General features: G+C 44.6%; 1 protein-coding gene across 1 annotated transcript in view; it reads left to right on the top strand.

Moving 5' to 3' along the window:
- The window catches only part of LOC119961135 (zinc finger protein 208-like), an 88,589-nt gene extending 70,721 nt beyond the window's left edge, over positions 1 to 17,868 (top strand). Inside the window, exon 5 of the mRNA XM_038788630.1 lies at positions 15,934 to 17,868. Within this exon, the coding sequence (XP_038644558.1) occupies positions 15,934 to 16,824 (891 nt within the window). The 3' untranslated portion in view covers positions 16,825 to 17,868. The remainder of the gene's footprint in view (positions 1 to 15,933) is intronic.
- The last annotated feature ends 3,401 nt before the right edge of the window (positions 17,869 to 21,269 follow it).

Here is a 21,269-nt window from a genome sequence, read left to right as displayed (position 1 = left end):
TGCTAATCAGACCACCTATACCTTCCTCCAGGTCATTTATGTAGATCACAAACAACAGTGGTCCGAGCACGGATCCCTGTGGAACACCACTAGTCACCCTTCTCCATTTTGAGACACTCCCTTCCACCACTACTCTCTGTCTCCTGTTGCCCAGCCAGTTCTTTATCCATCTAGCTAGTACACCCTGAACCCCATACGACTTCACTTTTTCCATCAACCTGCCATGGGAAACCTTATCAAACGCCTTACTAAAGTCCATGTATATGACATCTACAGCCCTTCCCTCATCAATTAACTTTGTCACTTCCTCAAAGAATTCTATTAGGTTTGTGAGAGATGACCTTCCCTGCACAAAACCATGCTGCCTATCACTGATAAATCTATTTTCTTCCATATGTGAATAGATCCTATCCCTCAGTATCTTCTCCAACAGTTTGCCTACCACTGACGTCAAGCTCACAGGTCTATAATTCCCAAGATTTTCCCTGCTACCCTTCTTAAACAAAGGGACAACATTAGCAATGCTCCAGTCCTCCGGGACCTCACCCGTGCTCAAGGATGCTGCAAAGATATCTGTTAAGGCCCCAGCTATTTCGACCCTCGCTTCCCTCAGTAACCTGGGATAGATCCCATCCCGTCCTGGGAACCTGTCCACCTTAATGTCTTTTAGAATACCCTAAATTTCCCCCTTCCGTGTGACAACTTGACCTAGAGTATTTAAACATCCATCCCTAGCCTCAACATCCGTCTTGTCCCTCTCCTTTGTGAATACCGATGCAAAGTACTCATTAAGAATCTCACCCATTTCCTCTGAGTCCACGCATAAATTCCGTCTTTTGAGTGGGCCAATCCTTTCTCTAGTTACCCTCTTGCTCCTTACATACGAATAAAAGGCTTAGGGATTTTCCTTAACCCTTTTAGCCAAAGATATTTCATGACCCCTTTTAGCCCTCTTTATTGGACGTTTGAGATTCGTCTTACTTTCCCAATATTCCGACAAAGCTTCATCAATTAATAAACTCAACAGATAAACTATTGCCAATATCTGCGCAAATTAAGGGGTTATTCCTGGTGTGATCGAGTAGATGATTGATGTAGCATCCACTCTGTTACAGGCAGTGGAGAAGATGTGTGCTGCCTATCTCAACACCTTCAAAGAAAACCACTCAACCCGTTAGGCACTGTTCAATGGGAGATAAAGTAATGTTTAAAAAATTGCTAAAACTGGCTGAGTAGTTGACTGGTAAGGCTCAATCACTGTGGTGCAATTGGTCAGCTGTTCGAAAGCTTGTTGGTTTGAGACCATCCAGAGCGAAGCTCTCATTATTTTTCTCCCCATCAGTCTTCATTGTCACAGTTCCAGGTGATCAATGGGGATTTAAACTGCACAAAATCCCCCAAAAAATGAGAACTAGTGATATCAAGTGAGTTCCTACACTAATCTTGCTGAATATGTATTTTTTTTTAAATCAAATTGACAGACCATATATTTAAACCCAACCCATTAGCAAGCTATAAATAAAAATTGGACACATTGCAGTGAATTGTTTAATGATCCCCTAATCTGATCTGACATTTTGTGACATCATTATTCGATCAATTTCTCTGCCCCGTGACTCTGTTTTTCAGATGAATTGTACTTCCACAAAGAAAGATGTGAAGCACAATGAGACTGCAAGGTTTAACACTGTGGGGCGTTCAGCTCCGTGCACAGCATTGTTTCTGTAACATTTCAAAAGTACTCCATTGGCTTTAAAACACTTCAGGAGGTCCAGTGGTCGTGAGAGGTTTTATAGAAATGCACATTTGTACTAATTGTCCTCGAACTAGGATTACACTCGGTGTCCTCACCAAAATCATTGATATAGATTGAACCTTAATTTTGTGTAATATCCACGTCATTGACACCATTTTGAATATTCTGTCAAACTCCAGACACACCATATGCACAATTGTTTGTTGTAAAACACAGCGAGTTATTGTGATTTGCAATACACTGTCTAAAAATGGTTCTGGAATTTAGCTGGACTGTAAATTCCAAAAGGGAATTTGGTGCATTCTGGAAAAAAAAAGAATAGACCAACTATGGGATTAAATGGGTCATTGTGCAAAGCTGGCAATAATAAATGGGCCAAATAGACTCCTCTGTGCTCTCAGAGCCTTGTGTACATGTAAAGCGAGTGTTAATTACTTAGAACCACTGCCTATGAGGGTAGGAGATGCAGAGATGAGGGAAGGATTTCAATAGGAAATTGGACAGGCACTGAGAGAAATAAACCCACAGGGATTCAGGGATAGAACGGGCAATGGGCAGACTGGCTTGCTCCACAGAGAACCAACATGGTCTCATGGTTTCCTAAAGTGTGGGGCCCATATATAGGATTCCATTCTAGAGGGATAGAATTGAAAAGCACAGAGGAAATGTTCAACTTGTTTAGAACCAGGGTTAGACTACACTGGGACCTCTGTCAACATTGGTGATCTCCATTTAGAAAAAGGAAATAGAGGCACTGGATAAGGTGCAACAAAGATTCATAATAGACAGAACTGGGAGCATTTAACACTCAGGAAAGGCTGGGGCTGCTTTATTATGGAAAAGAGGAGACTGATGGAAGTCTTTAAGAATATGAAGGCGAGCAGCACGGTGGTGCAGTGGTTAGCCCTGCTGCCTCACGGCACCGAGGTGCCAGGTTTGATCCCGGCTCTGGGTCACGTGTTTGCGTGGGTGTCGCCACCACAACCCAAAGATGTGCAAGGTAGGTGGATTGGCCACGCTAAATTTCCCCTTAATTGGAATAAGTCAATTGGGTACTCTAAATTTTTAAAAAAATTATGAAGGGATTCAATAATCCAAAAGGTATTTCAGCAGAAACCTCTTTACCCAGCATATGGAACTCGCAACCACAGCCAGTGGTTGAGGTGAACAGCATGAATCCATTGAATGTAAAGCTAGATACATACATGAGGGAGAAAGGAATAGAGGGAGATGCTGATATCCCCTATGTAGAGATGTAGAGGGGTGAGTGGAGGATCTTGAGGAACATAAATACTGACACAGACCATGGCTAACCTCAGCCGGTATGGGAATTTAACCTGTGCTGTTGGTGTCACTCAGCACAAACCAGCCATCCAGTCAACTGTGCTAACCGATCCCGGTGTAAATCTGTAATAATTCCTTAAATATTTGTGATTGCCTGTCTCCCACCATACTATTTAATGAAATTTCCCAGTACACCTCAGATAACTTTCCCGTCATACCCTGATATTTCTAGTGCAAATGCATAACGTACCAAAATTCACTAGACTGGGGTGGTCCAGTTGGATTGGAAATTAGCAAACGTGACCCCACTGTTTAAAAAAGGAGGTAGGCAGAGAGCGGGTAATTACAGACCAGTGAACTTAACTTCGGTAGTCGGGAAGATGCTGGAATCTATCATCAAGGAAGAAATAGCGAGGCATCTGGATAGAAATTGTCCCATTGGGCAGACGCAGCGTGGGTTCATAAAGGGCAGGTCGTGCCTAACTAATTTAGTGGAATTTTTTGAGACATTACCAGTGCAGTAGATAATGGGGAGCCAATGGTTGTGGTATATCTGGATTTCCAGAAAGCCTTTGACAAGATGCCACACAAAAGATTGCTGCATCAGATAAAGATGCATGGCATTAAGGGTAAAGTAGTAGCATGGATAGAGGATTGGTTAATTAATAGAAAGCAAAGAGCGGGGATTAATGGGTGTTTCTCCGGTTGGCAATCAGTAGCTAGTGGTGTCCCTCAGGGATCCGTGTTGGGCCCACAATTGTTCACAATTTACATAGATGATTTGGTGTTGGGGACCAAGGGCAATGTGTCTAAGCTTGCAGATGACACTAAGATGAGTGGTAAAGCGAAAAGTGCAGAGGATACTGGAAGTCTGCAGAGCGATTTGGATAGGTTAAGTGAATGGGCTAGTGTCTGGCAGATGGAATACATAGAACATAGAACAGTACAGCACAGAACAGGCCCTTCGGCCCTCGATGTTGTGCCGAGCAATGATCACCCTACTTAAACCCACGTAACCCGTATACCCGTAACCCAACAATCCCCCCATTAACCTTACACTACGGGCAATTTAGCATGGCCAATCCACCTAACCCGCACATCTTTGGACTGTGGGAGGAAACCGGAGCACCCGGAGGAAACCCACGCACACACAGGGAGGATGTGCAGACTCCACACAGACAGTGACCCAGCCGGGAATCGAACCTGGGACCCTGGAGCTGTGAAGCATTGATGCTAACCACCATGCTACAATGTTGACAAATGTGAGGTTATCCATTTTGGTAGGAATAACAGCAAACGGGATTATTATTTAAACGATAAAATATTAAAGCATGCTGCTGTGCAGAGAGACCTGGGTGTGCTAGTGCATGAGTCACAGAAAGTTGATTTACAGATGATTAAGGCAAATGGAATTTTGTCCTTCATTGCTAGAGGGGTGGAGTTTAAGACTAGGGAGGTTATGCTGCAATTGTATAAGGTGTTAGTGAGGCCACATCTGGAGTATTGTGTTCAGTTTTGATCTCCTTACTTGAGAAAGGACGTACTGGCACTGGAGGGTGTGCAGAGGAGATTCACTAGGTTAATCCCAGAGCTGAAGGGGTTGGATTACGAGGAGAGGTTGAGTAGACTGGGACTGTCCTTGTTGGAATTTAGAAGGATGAGGGGGGATCTTATAGAAACATTTAAAATTATGAAGGAAATAGATAGGATAGATGCGGGCAGGTTGTTTCCACTGGCAGGTGGAAGCAGAACTAGGGGGCATAGCCTCCAAATAAGGGGAAGTAGATTTAGGACTGAGTTTAGGAGGAACTTCTTCACCCAAAGGGTTGTGAATCTATGGAATTCCTTGCCCGGTGAAGCAGTTGAGGCTCCTTCATTACATGTTTTTAAGGTAAAGATTGATAGTTTTTTGAAGAATAAAGGGATTAATGGTTATGGTGTTCGGGCCGGAAAGTGGAGCTGAGTCCACAAAAGATCAGCCATGATCTCATTGAATGGCAGAGCAGGCTCGAGGGGCCAGATGGCCGACTCCTGCTCCTAGTTCTTACGTTCTTATGTAAAATCCCTTCGCATGTTGACAGTTGGTGAATGGCCTCCCAGTATGGACTCCCATGTGTGAGATAATCGGGATTATGGAGACATGACCAGGGATGGGAACTGAATATATTCAGCGTTTTGGCAGGACAGACAAAAAGAAAAAGGCAGTGGAGTGGCAGTGCTGGTTAATAATAATAATCTTTATTCTTATCACAAGTAGGTTTACATTAACACCAGGTTGGTGTCGTGGCAGATAGTGTTGAGGATCGTCAGAAGATACAGCAGGATATAGATAGGTTGGAGACTTGGGCAGAGAAATGGCAAAAGGAGTTTAATCCGGACAAATGTGAGGTAATGCATTTTGGTAGGTCTAACATAGAGGGGAAATATTCCGTAAATGGTAAAACTCTTAGGAATATAGAAAATCAGAGAGATCTGGGCGTGCACGTTCACAGATCTTTGAAGGTGGCAACACTAGCATACGGAATGCTCGCTTTCCTTGGACGAGGCATCAAGTATAAAAACTGGCAAGTCATGCTACAGTTCTATAGAACATTGTTACGGCCACACTTGGATTATTGCGCACAATTCTGGTCGCCACACTACCAGAGGCTGTGGAGGCTTTGGAGAGGGTGAAGAGGAGGTTTACTAGGATGTTGCCTGGTCTGGAAGGTGTTAGCTGTGTGGAGAGGCTGAATAGACTCGGACTGTTTTCATTAGAAAGACGGAGGTTGAGGTCCACAAGATTATGAGGGGCATGGATAGAGTGGAGGGGCAGGCATTCTTTCCCACGTTGAAGGGGTCAGTCTTCAGGGTGCATAGGCTTAAGGTCCATGGGGCAAAGTTTAGAGGATATGTGTGAGGCAGGTTTTTTTGTTTTACACAGAGGGTGGAGAGTGCCTGGAACGCATTGCCAGGGGAGGTTGTGGAAGCAGATACATTAACAGCATTCAAAAGGCATCTTGACAAACACATCAATAGGATGGATAGAGAGGAATACGGCACAAGGAAACGCTGAGTGTTTTGGCCAAGGTTGGTATCATGACCGGTACAGGCTTGGAGGGCCGAAGGGCCTGTTCCTGTGCTGTATTGTTCTTCTTTGTTCTTTGAAATAGTTGAGGCCACGCCCTTGTATGTTTTCAAGAATAATAATATTCTTAATTGTCACAAGTTGGCTTACATTGCAATGACGTTACTGTGAAAAGCCCCAAGTCGCCACATTCCAGAGCCTGTTTGGGTACACGGAGTGAGAATTTAGAATTTCCAAATGACCTAACAGCACGTCTTTTGGGACGAGTGGGAGGAAACCGGAGCACCCGGAGGAAACCCATGCAGACACGGGGAGAATGTGCAGACTCCGCACAGACAGTGACCCAACCAGGAATCGAACATGAGACCCTGGCGCTGTGAAATCACAGTGCTACCGTGCTGCCCACACAGCAGAAGCAGTTAGATATAGCACTTACGGTGAAGGAGATCAAAGGGTACAGAGGGGAAATTGGGATTAGGCTATTGAGTTGGAGACGAGCCACAATCATGATGAATGGTGGAGCAGGTTCGAAGGGCCATGTTGCCTCATCATGTTCCTATTTTCTATGTAATCCCTTCCCACACTGAGAGCAGGTGAATGGCTTCTCCCAGTGTGAACTCGCTGGTGTGTCTGCAGACTAGATAACTGTGTGAATCCATTCCCACAGAGGGAGCAAGATAATGGTTCTCCCGAGTGTGAATCCGCTGATGTTTCCACAGGGTGGGTGAAGCAATAAATCCCTTCCCTCACTGAGAGCAGTTGACTGGCCTCTCCTCAGTGTGAACATGCTGGTGTCTCTCCAAGATGGAAAAATCACTGAATCCCTTTCCACACTGAGAGCAGATGAATGACATCTCCCCAGTGTGAACTCGCTGATGTCTCCGAAGGGTGGATGAATCACTGAATCCCTTCCCACACTGAGAGCAGATGAATGGCTTCTCCCCTGTGTGAACTCGCTGGTGTCTCTGCAGGGTGGGTAACTGAGTGAATCTTTTCTCACAATGTGAGCAGATGAATGGCTTCTCCCCAGTGTGAACTCGCTGGTGTCTCTGCAGCGTGGATAACTGAGTGAATCTTTTCTCACACTGGGAGCAGGTGAATGGCTTCTCCCCAGTGTGAATTCGCTGATGACTCCGCAGGGTGAATGAAGCACGGAATCTCTGCCCACACTGAGAGCAGATGAATGGCTTCTTCCCAGTGTGAACTCGTTGGTGTGCCTGCAGGCTGGATAACTGTGTGAAGCCCTTCCCACACTGAGAGCAGGTGAATGGCCTCTCCCCAGTGTGAACTAGCTGATGTCTCTGCAGGGTGGATGAATCAATGAATCCCTTCCCACACTGAGAGCAGGTGAAAGGCCTCTCCCCAGTGTGAATTCGTTGATGTGTCTGCAGGGTGGATGAATGACTGAATCCCTTCCCACACTGAGAGCAGGTGAATGGCTTCTCCCCAGTGTGGACTCGCTGATGTGTCTGCAGGCTGAATAACCAAGTGAATCCCTGTCCACACTGAGAGCAGGTGAACGGCCTCTCCCCAGTGTGACTGCGTCGATGAACCTCCAGCTGAGGTGGGACTCTGTATGTCTTCCCAGAGTCCACACATTTCCACGGTTTCTCCATGTTTTGGGTCTCCTCGTGTCTCTCCAGTTTGGAAATTCAATGGAAGCCTTGTCTACACACAGAACATGTGCACTGTCTCTCCTCACTGTGAATGGTGTGATGTTTTTTTCAGGCTGTGTAACTGGTCAAAGCTCTTTCCATAGTCAGATCACTGTAACACTCTCATTCGGTTGTATGGTGTGTGGGCTTTGGTGCTTTTCCAGTCACATTCACGTTTATAATCTTTGGGAAGCCGACAGAATTTCTCCTTCGCGCCGATGATATTCAGATCAGAAGGAAGCGAGTGAGTTTGTCATATCGAGACTTGATGTTTGAGACTTCTGTCTGTAATTCCTCCTCTTTCAAGATGCTTTAAAAATAATTTACAAAAGTCATCATTGTTGGTATGGGATAGGAATTCAGAGCAGACAATTCTAGTTCTTATGGAACATTATTTCCTCTTTCGTTATTCAAAAGCTGTAAATCTCCATCCCACACACTCTCCATTCATTCTCACTCTGCTGCATCTAATATTCACCCTCCCAATTCTCCTGAAGGTGCTGATTCATGTTGATTGACAGATCCAAGCTCAGCTCACTGCTTCCTGACCAGGACACAGAGATTAGAATAGGAGCAAGAGTAGGCCATTCGGCCCACCGAGTCTGCTCAACCATTCAATGAGATCCTTGGCTGACCTACCTCAGCACCATTGTCCCACAAGATCCCCATATCCCTCAATATCTTCAATATCTAGAAACCTGTCAATATTTGTCTTGAACATACCTGATGACCGAGGCTGCACATACCTCTGGGGTAGAGAATTCCAAAGATTCACCACATTCTTGAGTGAAGAGATCCCTCCTCACCTCAGCTTTCACTCTATTTTCCTACCTGTTCCCCACAATCCTTAACTTCATTGTCAATAAAATATCTGTCCAACTTGTGCTTCAATATATTCAATGACCCCCAGATACAACTGGTCCCTGTGGAAGAGAAATCCAAAGACTAACAACCCTCTGAGGGAACAGATGACTGGAAATCTATAACGTAGCTGCAGTCTTATATTATAAGACGAGAAATAATAATATATTTACTTTATTACAGAACCATGAATAACATATCTAATCTGTACCATATAAGAACATGAGACGTATCTCTGCCCATTACTAATTTAATGTCCCCTGAAATGTCGGCCTTCTCCTGGGAAACCCACCCCTTTAATTGTGAACATTAGGAAAGAGACAAGCCTTTTTAAAATAAATTTAGAATAACCACTTATTTTTTTCCAATAAAGGTGCAATTTAGCATGGCCAACCCAGCTACCCTGCACATCTTCGGGTTGTGGGGGTGAGACCCACGCAGACATGGGGAGAATGTGCAAACTCCCCACTGATAGTGACCTGGGGCTGGGATCGAACCCAAGTCCTCAATGCCATAGGCAACAGTGCTAACCACTGATCCACTGTGCCACTGCTCGGGTTGTGACTTTCCGACATGGATCTTTGAGTAACTGAACAGAGCCGCACATGGGGTCAGACATCCGTGGAGTTAGTGGGACCCAGGGAGCAGAATTTGCTTCTGTTTCGTTACTCCTCTGATCATAGATATCTGGGTATCTATGATCAGATATCTGAGAAACCGTGGAAATGTGGGGAATGTGGGAAGGGATTCAGTTACCCTTCTGAGCTGGAAACTCATCACCGCAGTCACACCAACGCGTTGGTGTGACCATTCACCTGTTCCGAGTGTAGAAAGGGATTCACTCGACTAACACATCTGACTGCACACCAACTTGTTCACTCTGACATGAGACCTTTTAAATGTTCCGATTGTGAGAAGAGCTTTAAAAACAAATTTAATCTTCTGACACACCAGCGTGTTCACACTGGGGAGAGGCCGTTCACTTGCTCTGAGTGTGGGAAGAGATTCACTCAGTTATCCAGCCTTTTGACACACCAGCGAATGCACAGCGGGGAGAAACCATTCACGTGCACTGAATGTGGGAAGGGATTCGCTCAGTTATCCAACCTTCTGACACACCAGAGAATTCACACTGGAGAGAAACCATTCACCTGTCCTGAGTGTGGGGTGACATTCGCTCAGTTATGCAAACTTTTGGATCATCAGCGGGTTCACACTGGGGAGAGACCATTCACCTGCTGTGTGTGTGGGAAGGGATTCGCTCAGTCATCCACCCTGCTGAGACACCAGCGCATTCACACTGGAGTGAGACAGTTCATCTGCTCTAAATGTGGGAAGGGAATCACTCAGTCTGCCCAACTCGCCTCACACCAACGTGTTCACTCTGATACGAGACCTTTTAAATGTTCCGCCTGTGAGAAGAGCTTTAAAGGCAAAATGGATCTGCTGATTCACCAGCGCAGTCACACTGGAGAGAGGCCGTTCACCTGCTCCGTGTGTGGGAAGGGATTCACTCAGCATTCCCTCCGGCTGAAACACCAGCGCATTCACACCAGGGAGACATTATTCATCTGCTCTGTGTGTGGGAAAGGATTCACTCGTTCATTCACCCTGCAGAAACACCAGCGAGTTCACAAGAGGTTGGATTCTGTTATTGCTGCTGTTAATCACATCCAGGACTGAACCATGTTCATTCGGACAGTTGGAGTTTGTTTCAGTTGATGTTAATCATTCCTGTGACTCAGCCGAAGTTTAATATTCTGGATATAGATTAATAAAATTAGCCTTATGTTAACGACAGTGTTCGAGTCCTTGATTTCTCTAAGATCGGGGCTGGATTAACACATTGCTGGCTTTGAAAGCAGACCAAGGCAGGCCAGCAGCACGGTTCAATTCCTGTACCAGCCTCCCCGAACAGGCGCCATAATGTGGCGACTAGGGGCTTTTCACAGTAACTTAATTTGAAGCCTATTTGTGACAATAAGCGATTTTCATTTTCATTTTCGGATAGGAGGAGACTGATTGATGAACTGTTACCGATTGTTGCATTATTGTGTCTTTTCTGATTTGTTCTGTATGATGTGGTAAAGTAAAGAGTAAGACCAGAGAGAAAGGTAAGAATATGGGAAATGATAAACAGACTGTGGCAGGAAGAGACGGAGAGAACACATTTAAAATTACATCAGTTAAACGCTACAAAAATAATAAAAGAACAAAACCAAAGGCTCTGCAGCAAAACACAAGTAGCATTTGAAACAAAACTGATGAATTGGCAGCACCTTTCGAAATAAGTAAGTATGATCTGATGGCCATTCAGTGCAACAAGGATTAATTGATAACCTCATGGTGAAGGCATCCCCAGGTGACAGTGATCATAATATGATTGAATTTGACATGCAGTTTGAGGGGAAGAAGATTGAGTCCAAGACAATAAGTTTAGCTACAATAAGAGCAATTATGTGGGCACCAAAGCAGAGCTAGCTAAAATGAACTTTAAAATGAGCTTGTGTGTCAGGTCAATAGAGATTCAGTAGCAGACATTGAAAGAGATATTTCAGTATAAACAGAATAGATACATTCTCATGAGAATGGAAAATTCCAAGGGGAGGACACAGCATCTGTCTTTAACTAAAAAAGTTAAAGACATATCAATGTTTTTTTACAAAGCATGCAACAGCGCAAAGGCAGATAGCAGGTCAGAACATTGGGCAGAATATAAAGCATCAAATATAAACACAAAAATATTAATAAGGAGGAAATAATTAGAGTACCAGAGAAAGCTGGCTAGAAATATAAAGACAGATAGAGTTTCAATAGATATTTGTGATAGTAAATAATTCAATTCTTCTTTCTTCCTTCTTTCTTCAAGTGAGTGCTGATGCTCTCGCAAGCAATCTGGGAAATTAACAATGGAAGGTAAGGTTATGACAAATGAATTGAACAGGTAAAAGCAAATTACTGCGGATGCTGGAATCTGAAACAAAAGGGAAAATGCTGGAAAATCGCAGCAATTCTGGCAGCATCTGTAGGGAGTCCGATGACTCTTTGTCAAAGCTAACAGACAGAGTGGGAAATATTTAGACTGTGGAGTGAGAATTGAAGTCATAGCCACAGATACCCAGGGAAACCGGGTGCTAATGGCCACAGATACCAATGAGAAAGAGTGCTAATGGCAGTCCCCAGAGAGGACAAAAGATGTGAAAGGTCAAACAGCAGGGAAACTAACATCAGAGGATGATCTGTAGGCGTGGGGGGAGGGGAAGGGGTAAGCAAAGAGGAGAAAGGTGCAGGAAAGAAAGAAATGGTAAAAGACAGTTAAAATGAAATGAAAACAAATGGGTTGAGGTGGGGCTGAATTGAACAGGTATTTGCATCAGTCTTCACTGTAGAGGAATCAAGTAACATTTCAGAAATATCTGTAAATCAGCAAATGCAAGGGACAGAGGAACTCAGAAAAATTACAATCACCAGGGAAGTGTTAATGAGCAATGTTTGAGTCTGCAGGCCGACAAAACCCCGGATTCGGGTCGACTTCACCATAAGATCTTGAAAGAAGCAGCTAATGAGAGAGTTGATGCACCCGTTTCATTTTTCAAAATTTGCTCGATATTGGGATGAATCCATTAAATTGGAAAATAAAAAAAGTAAAAGGGGGGGGGGCAGATAGCTGGAAACAACAGGCCAGTTAACTAAACATCTGTCATAGGGAACATGTTAGAAAAATTGAAGGTAATCAGGCAGAGTCTACATGGTTTTGTGAAAGGCAAATCATGTTTAACCAATTTATCAGTTATTTGATGGAGTCACATGTACTGTGGCTAAAAGGGAACAGGTGAATGCACTGTCCTTAGATTTCCAGAAGGCATTTGACAAAATGAAATGAAATGAAAATCACTTATTGTCACAAATAGGCTTCAAATGAAGTTACTGTGAAAAGCCCCTAGTCGCAATATTCCGGCACCTGTTCAGGGAGGCTGTTACGCAAATTGGACCGTGCTGCTGGCCTGCTTGGTCTGCTTTCAACGCCAGTGATTTAGCCCTGTGCTAAACAGCCCCTATTGTAGAAAATAAAAACTCAGGATCTAACACCATAAGATATAGGAGCAGAATTAGGCCACTCGCCCCATCTTCTCCCTTCTGCCCATAACCACTGGTCCCCTTATTAATCAAGAATCCTATCTATCTCTGTCTTAAAGACACTCAGTGATTTGGCCTCCACAGCCTTCTGCGGCAAAGAGTGCCACAGATTCACCACCCTCGGGCTGAAGAAATTCAACCTCATTCAAATTCAACCGTGAGGGGCCTCACGGTAGCATGGTGGTTAGCATCAATGCTTCACAGCTCCAGGGTCCCAGGTTCGATTCCCGGCTGGGTCACTGTCTGTGTGGAGTCTGCACGTCCTCCCCGTGTGTGCGTGGGTTTCCTCCGGGTGCTCCGGTTTCCTCCCACAGTCCAAAGATGTGCGGGTTAGGTGGATTGGCCATGCTAAATTGCCCGTAGTGTAAGGTTAATGGGGGGATTGTTGGGTTATGGGTATACGGGTTACGTGGGTTTAAGTGGGGTGATCATTGTTCGGCACAACATCGAGGGCCGAAGAGCCTGTTCTGTGCTGTACTGTTCTATGTTCTATCTCTGTTTTAAAGAATTGTCCCTTTAGTCTGAGATTGTGTCCTCTGGTTCCAGTTTTCCAACAAGTGGAAACATCCTCTCCACATCCACTCTATCCAGGCCTCACAATATCCTGTAAGTTTCAATAAGATCCCCCCTGAACCTTCTGAACTCCCAACCAGTACAGACCCAGTGTCCTCAAGTTCTTCATTCCAGGGATCATTCTTGTGAACCTCCTATGGACCCTTTCCCAAGGCCAGCACATTGTTCCTTCGATACGGGGTCCAAAATTCCAAATGTTGTCTGACCAGAGCCTTGTACAGCCTCAGAAGTACATCCTTGCTCTTGTATTCTGGCCCTCTCGACATGAATGCTAACATTGCATTTGCCTTCCTAACTGCCCGTTGAACCTGCACGTTAACCTGAAGAGAATCTTGAATGGCATTGTCTTTAAGAGAGAGGGAGAGCCCTTGTCCAACCTTTCCAGAGTCTGCACCCTCCCTGGATTCACTTCCTTTCCCTTCCGTTCCTGTAAGTCACAAATTTATCCCAGAACGAGAAAAGAAATGATATGGAGATTCCTCTGCTGGACTGGGGTGGGCAAAGTCAAAAGTCTCACAACAGTCCAACAGGTTTATTTTAACTCACAAGCTTTCGGAGCGCTGCTCCTTCAAAAGCTTCTGATTTGAAATAAACCTGTGGTACTTTAAGCTGCTGTTGTGACTTGGAAAAGGGGCAAGAATGGATTTCCTCCGATACAATTTCCATATTGTGGCGTCATAATGTAACCTTCCTGAATCAGCCAATAGGAATCACCCTGTTCCGCGGTGACGTCTGCGGCTTGCAGAGCGCAGGCCCGGTACTCGGAGATAGGAGCCCCGCCCCTCTGAGACAGTGGCGTCGCCACTCGGAGCCAGGAGCCCCGCCCCCCGCAGACAGCGGCCCCGCCCCATAGTTGCCCCGCCCCCTGCACCTCTTCGTGGGGACTTCCATGCAGCGCGCAGCTGTGACGAGCATGCGCAGTGCTGATGCTGGAACTGGACAGAGTGGATGGGAGATGATCGCCAGCGCTTTGGATAATGCCGCCGCTGAGTAAGTGGGAGGAATGAAGTCTGCAGAATAACCTGAGAGAATTCATAACCGCTTCGTGGAAGATTGAAAACCAGAATAAACAGTTAGTAGACCCGTGCTTGCGGCTGAGCGACCTTTCCTTCTGAGTATCCCAGGTAACGGCTGCCATTGTCTGGGGGCCATCAGAAAGGCGCATGCGCATTCGCCATCTTTCTATTGAACGATGTACATGAGGGCGCATGCGCCACCATTAAGGCTCAGAAATCAGAAAGAGAGAAATTTGTGAATTGATTCCTGGACATATTTTAAATTTGTTGATGGCATGTGGACGTCGCAGTCTGTACCAGCATTTATTGCCCGTCCCTAATTGCCTTTGGGGGGGCATTTAAAGGGGTAGCATGGTGGTTAGCATGAATGCTTCACAGCTCCAGGGTCCCAGGTTCGATTCCCGGCTGGGTCACTGTCTGTGCGGAGTCTGCACGTCCTCCCCGTGTGTGCGTGGGTTTCCTCCGGGTGCTCCGGTTTCCTCCCACAGTCCAAAGATGTGCGGGTTAGGTGGACTGGCCATGCTAAATTGCCCGTAGTGTCCTAAAAAGTAAGGTTAAGGGGGGGTTGTTGGGTTATGGGTATAGGGTGGATACGTGGGTTTGAGTAGGGTGATCATTGCTCGGCACAACATAGAGGGCCGAAGGGCCTGTTCTGTGCTGTACTGTTCTATGTTCTATGTCAACCATATTGCTGTGGGTCTGGAGTCACATATAGGCCAGACAAAGATGGAAGATTTCCTTCCTTAAATGGCATTCGTGTACCAGATTTTTTTTTAGAACAATTATCAGTGGTTTCATGGTCACCATTAGTCTTTTAATTCCAGATTTTTATTGAATTCAAATTTCACCATCTGAAGTGGCAGGATTTGAACCTGGGAACCCCACAGAGCATTGTTCTGGAACTGGGTCTCTGGTTAATTAGTCCAGTGACAACGCCACCACTGCCATTGACTAACATGGATTCTGGAAACTCCTATACAGGGTGAGAAGGGGAAAAGATGTGCACGCAGCAAACTGAAACCAAGAAGAATTTTGGTCTCTTCTGAATGTCTATCTGGGACTGACAGAAATTCCTTTTTCAGGGTGTTTTGGAGAACTGAACTCAGGCAGAGGAGAGAGAGGGAGAAAACTTGGAGTTGAGGAAAGAAACGGAGACGATGGTGAGATGGGTTTGGATTTCATCCCAAGGAGGAGGGAGAGTGTGTGGGGTGGGGATTTACTGCTTTTGTGGAACAAGAGAGGAAAAAATATGCCTGAGAAATTAAAATTGTCTGTTTAGAATTTCTATCCTGGACTGACAGTGATGACTTTTGTAACATCTTTTACAGGATATTAGAAGGTGAGGAGAATTTGCCATCGGAAATCTCAAACAAAACATCAGATCAACATTCAACAGAATAACTCTATTCTTCAGGACCTGAATATCATCAGCTTCTGAATGTGGAAAGAAGAAGGTTCTCATTTGGAAAAAGATTTAAAATATCAGTGTGACTGGAAGAACACCGAGAAACACTAACACCCGAATGTGTGTCCCTGAAAACTGACTGCAGCACTTACACAGCTTGAAAAAATATAACTTAATTGCTCTGGGAAGAAACTGTACACTTGTTCTGTGTGGAGAGACACAAGGACACTGGCACCATGGAGAAACTGTGGAAATGTGGGGAGGTATTCACTTTCCCCTCCCAGCTGGTAACTCATCGACGCACTCACAGTGGGGACAGACCGTTCACCTGCTCTGTGTGTGGGAAGGGATTCACTCGGTCATCAAACTTAGCAATACACCAGCGGGTTCATACTGGGGAGAGGCCATTCACCTGCTCTGTATGTGGGAAGGGATTTGCTCGGTCAACACACTTAGCATTACACAAGCGGGTTCACACAGGGGAGAGGCCATTCACCTGCTCTGTGTGTGGGAAGGGATTCATTAACTCATCCAACCTAGTGTCACACCAGCGAATTCACACTGGGGAGAAACCATTCAGCTGCACTGACTGTGGAATGAGCTTTAGGCTTTCATCCACCCTGCAGAAACACCAGCGAGTTCACACTGGGGAGAAACCATTCAGCTGCACTGACTGTGGAAAGAGCTTCAGGCATTCTAGCAGCTTCATCGTACACCAGCGAATTCACAGAGGGGAGCGACCATTCACCTGCTCTTTGTGTGGGAGGGGATTCACTCAGTCATCTAACCTAGCATTACACCAGCGGGTTCACAGTGGGGAGAGGCTGTTCACCTGCTCCGAGTGTGGGAAGGGATTCACTGATTCATGCCAGTTGCTGAGACATGAACAAGTTCACACTGGGGAAAGGCCATTCACCTGCTCCGAGTGTGGGAAGGGATTCCCTGATTCATCCCAACTGCTGAGACATGAACGGGTTCACACTGGGGAGAGGCCGTTCACCTGCCCCGAGTGTGGGAAGGGGTTCATTGATTCATCCCAATTGCTGAAACACCAGCGACGTCACAAGTGACTCAGGGATTGGATTCTGCTGTTATTGCCGCTGTTACTGACAACCAGGCCCGAATAACATTCGTTCTGACAGATGGGGTTTGTTTCTGCTAATGTTAATCCACTGTTTAGCTGAGCTGGAATTAATTATTCTGGATCTATAGCTGATTGTGTTCTCGGGGCTGCAGAATTCTGGAAACGCTATCTGTGATCTTTCCCCATAATTCAGAAACTCTCATTGGAAATTAGTTCACAACAAGGTTCTGGACTTTTCCTTCAATCACAAAATGACCTTTGGTACAAAATCTGCAATTCAGTGTCTGATTTGTTCCACTGATTAACATTTCCAATTAGAAAGTGCTGATCAGCCCTTGCTGCCAATTCTCAGTGATTTGTACATTACACACAGTGAAGCCTCTGTTATCGCCCAGAAAGGGAATGGGAATTGGTGGAGAATTGAGAGTCCAGAATGTTATCCTTCCCATCTCCCATCTTGTCCAGAAATCCCCTCAGACCGGGAATGGAGACAAGTTCAATCCAAGTAATAGATTGTAAGAAATTGACTATGTAAAATCATCAGAAATCTATGGAATATTCTAGAAATAGCTCTCCCTCTGCATTCTGAAGAAAGCTTCTATGTCAACTTGCTGACTGACAAACACGGGACAGACCTGTTATCTCAGCCAAGGACAATGTCTTGAGCATAGCCCCTGAAAGAAGACATTTTTAACCCTGATACAATTGGATATTATGAGCCAATCGTAACCCAACTGTGTGTGTAGCAATTAACCCAGGCTCTCAAGAACAAGATTTCAAAGTGATTGGCTTCACCCAAACACCAAAATCTGACTCACACCAGTGAACCGTTCAGAGGACACTGCAGCCACCAGCCATGGACACCGACACCAGTGAACCGTTCAGAGGACACTGCAGCCACCAGCCATGGACACCAACACTCACTCGGCACCATCCTTCTGTTTGTTCTCCAGGAGCCAGAAACCGTCCTCACCTAAATAAGTGTTCACTATTTCTGTCCATTTAACTCAAGTTTGTTGTTTCCCAATAAACTGTTTTAAAATCACTCCTGAGCTCAATCCTCTTTTCGGATAAGTTATGATTCCTCACTCTGTATCTTTCAAGTGGTGTTAGGAGTGAAATCACATCGCTTCTCAGCCTTTTGGCTAAGGTGAGCGTGAAGTCGGGTGTAATAAGCCCATAAGACATAGGAGCCACTCGGCCCATCGAATCTGCTCCGCCATTCAATCATGGATGATATTTTTCTCATCCCCATTCTCCTGCCTTCTCCCCATAATCCCTGATCCCCTTATTAATCAAGAACCTATGTATCTCTGTCTTAAAGACACTCAGTGAATCAGCCTCCACAGCAAGGAGTTCTACAGATTTGCTATCCTCTGGCTGAAGAAATTCCTCCTGATCTGTTTTAAAGGATCGTCCCTTTAGCCTGTGATGGTGTCCTCTGCTTCTAGTTTTTCCTACAAGTGGAAACATCCTCTCCACATCCACTCTATCCAGACCTTACAGTATCACGTAAGTTACAATAAGATCCCCCCTCATTCTTCTAGTGCCTGGATCTGGGATGTCGCTCTCGTGGGGACCATGAATTGGATTCAATTTGAATTGGTTTTTGGAGCAGGCAAGGAGCTGGATTAGGGGTTTGCCCCTGTCCACACTCTGAGATCTGGCTTTGTAACTCTGATAAAGTAATAAAAAGAAAACAATTTAAAAAAAGGAGTGGGATCACAGTGGTCGGGATCATCGACTTGAGAAACAACAGCCTGAATTAAATGTAAATGGAGAATTTGAGTCTGGACTCGTGGAGTTTACAAAGCAGATATTTCTGTAGGCGTGTAGATAGGAAGAGATAAGTGAAAGTAATCATGCCCCCATGAGAGACAGGTAAAGGGGAAATTATAATTGAAACAAGGAAATAACAGACACAAAACAAATACTTTTTATCTGTCATCATCGTAGGAAACAGAAACGTTCTAATTACAAGGAGGAACTAAGGGGGCGGACGGCAACCTTAATACAAGGAAGAGTCAACTTTTAAAAAATTGGTCAACAATACAAATATGTTAATAAAATGCCAGTAATAATGAAAAAACAGTCAGACATACATTTCAACATCATTTTATAGAATTTTACAGAAAAGTTGTTGATTGAATTGTGCTTTCTGACAATTATGTGAATAAAAGTTTAAAAAATGAAAAAGACCATTTAATTCCCATTTAAAACATGCTTGATTGATGAAGAGTGGAAGCTGCATGAATCCTGACTGAACTGCAGACAGCTTTGCAGATGCAGGTTACAGATTCCCTTATCCAGTCCGAATGAGGAACCTATAGAAATAGTGTCATGTGAGAGTACCTTTAAGAAATGAGTGATAACTACTCCAGTGGTGTCAGAGAGTGGGTGGAGCTGGGCTGTCTGTCAGCTTTTTACTTTCATTTTTGAGCAGGCTGCAGGGTGTGTTTTAGTTTCATTTTCAGTGTTGGAGCTAAAGCCAGACCAAGTAGGCGTACTGCTGTTCTTTCTGCCATCAAAAGACTACCTCTTGATCATTTGGTGAATTCAGAATTATAATTTTTTGTCAGTAGTGACTTTAACCTGATGATCTTTTAACAGGTGTTTCTTTTGTAAGTCTTCTGGATGTTAAAAGGATAGGGCAAGCATTACTTAGTGTTGTATTTGAATTAATGGTTGCTAAGATGTTCACTGTATGTTTCAAAAAGGTTAACTTGAGTTCATAGAATAAACATTGTTTTGCTTTAAAAAAATACGTTTCCATTTCTGCTGTACCTTTAGAGTGGGCCGTGTGCTCCCCATACCACAATCTATTAAAAGTTGTGGGTCAGGTGAACGCCATGATACACTTTTGTGTCTCTAAACCTTGGCCCATAACAATAGAGAATGGAGAAATTAATGGGACTAAATGGTGACTATATCCTCTGGTCCAGACACCATACTTCCTTACTTTCCAAGGACTGAAAAGTAGAAAACCTACGAATCCTACACTCACTATTCCAGAAAGTAGAGAGAGATAAAATGGGAACCTACCGTCCAGTTAGCCAAACATCAAGTGTAGGCGAAATGCTAGAATCTATCCTTATTATTCGTGACTTCGTGACTGGGTGCTGATAAAATCAGACTAGGCCTAAATTTTGTGGTGGTTAGAAAAATGAGAGGTGATCCCATTAAAACATATGATTCATAAAGGTCTGGAGAGGTTAGACGCTGTGAAGATGTTTTATTTTCCTGACTGGGGAATCTGGGACACTGACTCTCAGTCTCAGAATAAAGGGTTGCCCATTTCAGATTGTGATGAGCAATTTCTTCACCAAGGTTGTGAATTTCTGGAATTCTCTCTCCCAGAGAGCAATGGATGCTCAGTCAGTGAGTGTAGTTAAGACAAATTGATATATTTTTGTGTATAAAGGGAATTGAGAGCTATGGGGAGAGTACAGGGAGGTGGAGTTGGAGTAGACAATCAGTGATGATCGAGGAGGCGGTGATGTAGTGGTATTGTCACAGGGTCAGTAACCCAGAGACCCAGGGGACTGCTCCTGGGATCTGGGTTTGAATCCCACTATGGCAGACGGTCAAATTTGAATTCAATAAAAATCTTAAATTAAATATCTTATGATGACCATGAAAGCAATTATCAATTGTTGTAAAAACTATCTAATGCCCTTCAGGGAAGTAAATATACCACCCTTATCTGGTCTGGCCTACATGTGACTCCAGACCCACAGAAATTACCTCTGAAATGGCAAATCAGTTCAAGGACAATTTAGGAATGGGCAATAAATTCTGGCTCAGCCAGTGATAGACACATCCCCTGGACAAATAAAACAAGAATAGCAGGACAGGCTCGAAGGACCGAATGGCCTATTCCTGCTCATTATGTTCATTAAACCTCAGTCTGGTTCCCCTCAAGCTGCTGAGTGAGTGAATTAAATCTTTCCTCACAAATCACAAAGGCGCCAGATGACAAGTCAGGACATAAACATTGTTTATCGGCTACAAATTACCAATTTATCTCGGCACACAGACCCTTCATTGACACAGAATCAGAAGGAGGCCATTCAGCCCATCAGTCTGTACCGACCCTCCAAAAGAGCATCTGACCTGGTCCCACTACCCTGCCTTATTCCTGTAATCCCACCCAACCTTCACATCCTTGGACACTAAGGGATAATTTAGCATAGCCAATCCAGCTAACCTGCACATCTTTGGACACTAAGGGATAATTTAGCACAGCCAATCCAGCTAACCTGCACACCTTTGGACACTAAGGGATAATTTAGCATAGCCAATCCAGCTAACCTGCACATCTTTGAACTAAATCCAAATCATGTCCAAGTGCAATCCGAGTTATCCAGCAGTTCAGCACTAATGGGGAGAGATATTTCACAAAACAAGTAACATCCAGTAATTCACTGTAAA

This window comes from Scyliorhinus canicula, unplaced genomic scaffold (genome assembly GCF_902713615.1).
Source record: "Scyliorhinus canicula unplaced genomic scaffold, sScyCan1.1, whole genome shotgun sequence".
Classification (NCBI taxonomy): Eukaryota; Metazoa; Chordata; class Chondrichthyes; order Carcharhiniformes; family Scyliorhinidae; genus Scyliorhinus; species Scyliorhinus canicula.
Note: the sequence above shows the minus strand (reverse complement) of the source record. Positions and strands in the feature narration are given on the sequence as shown.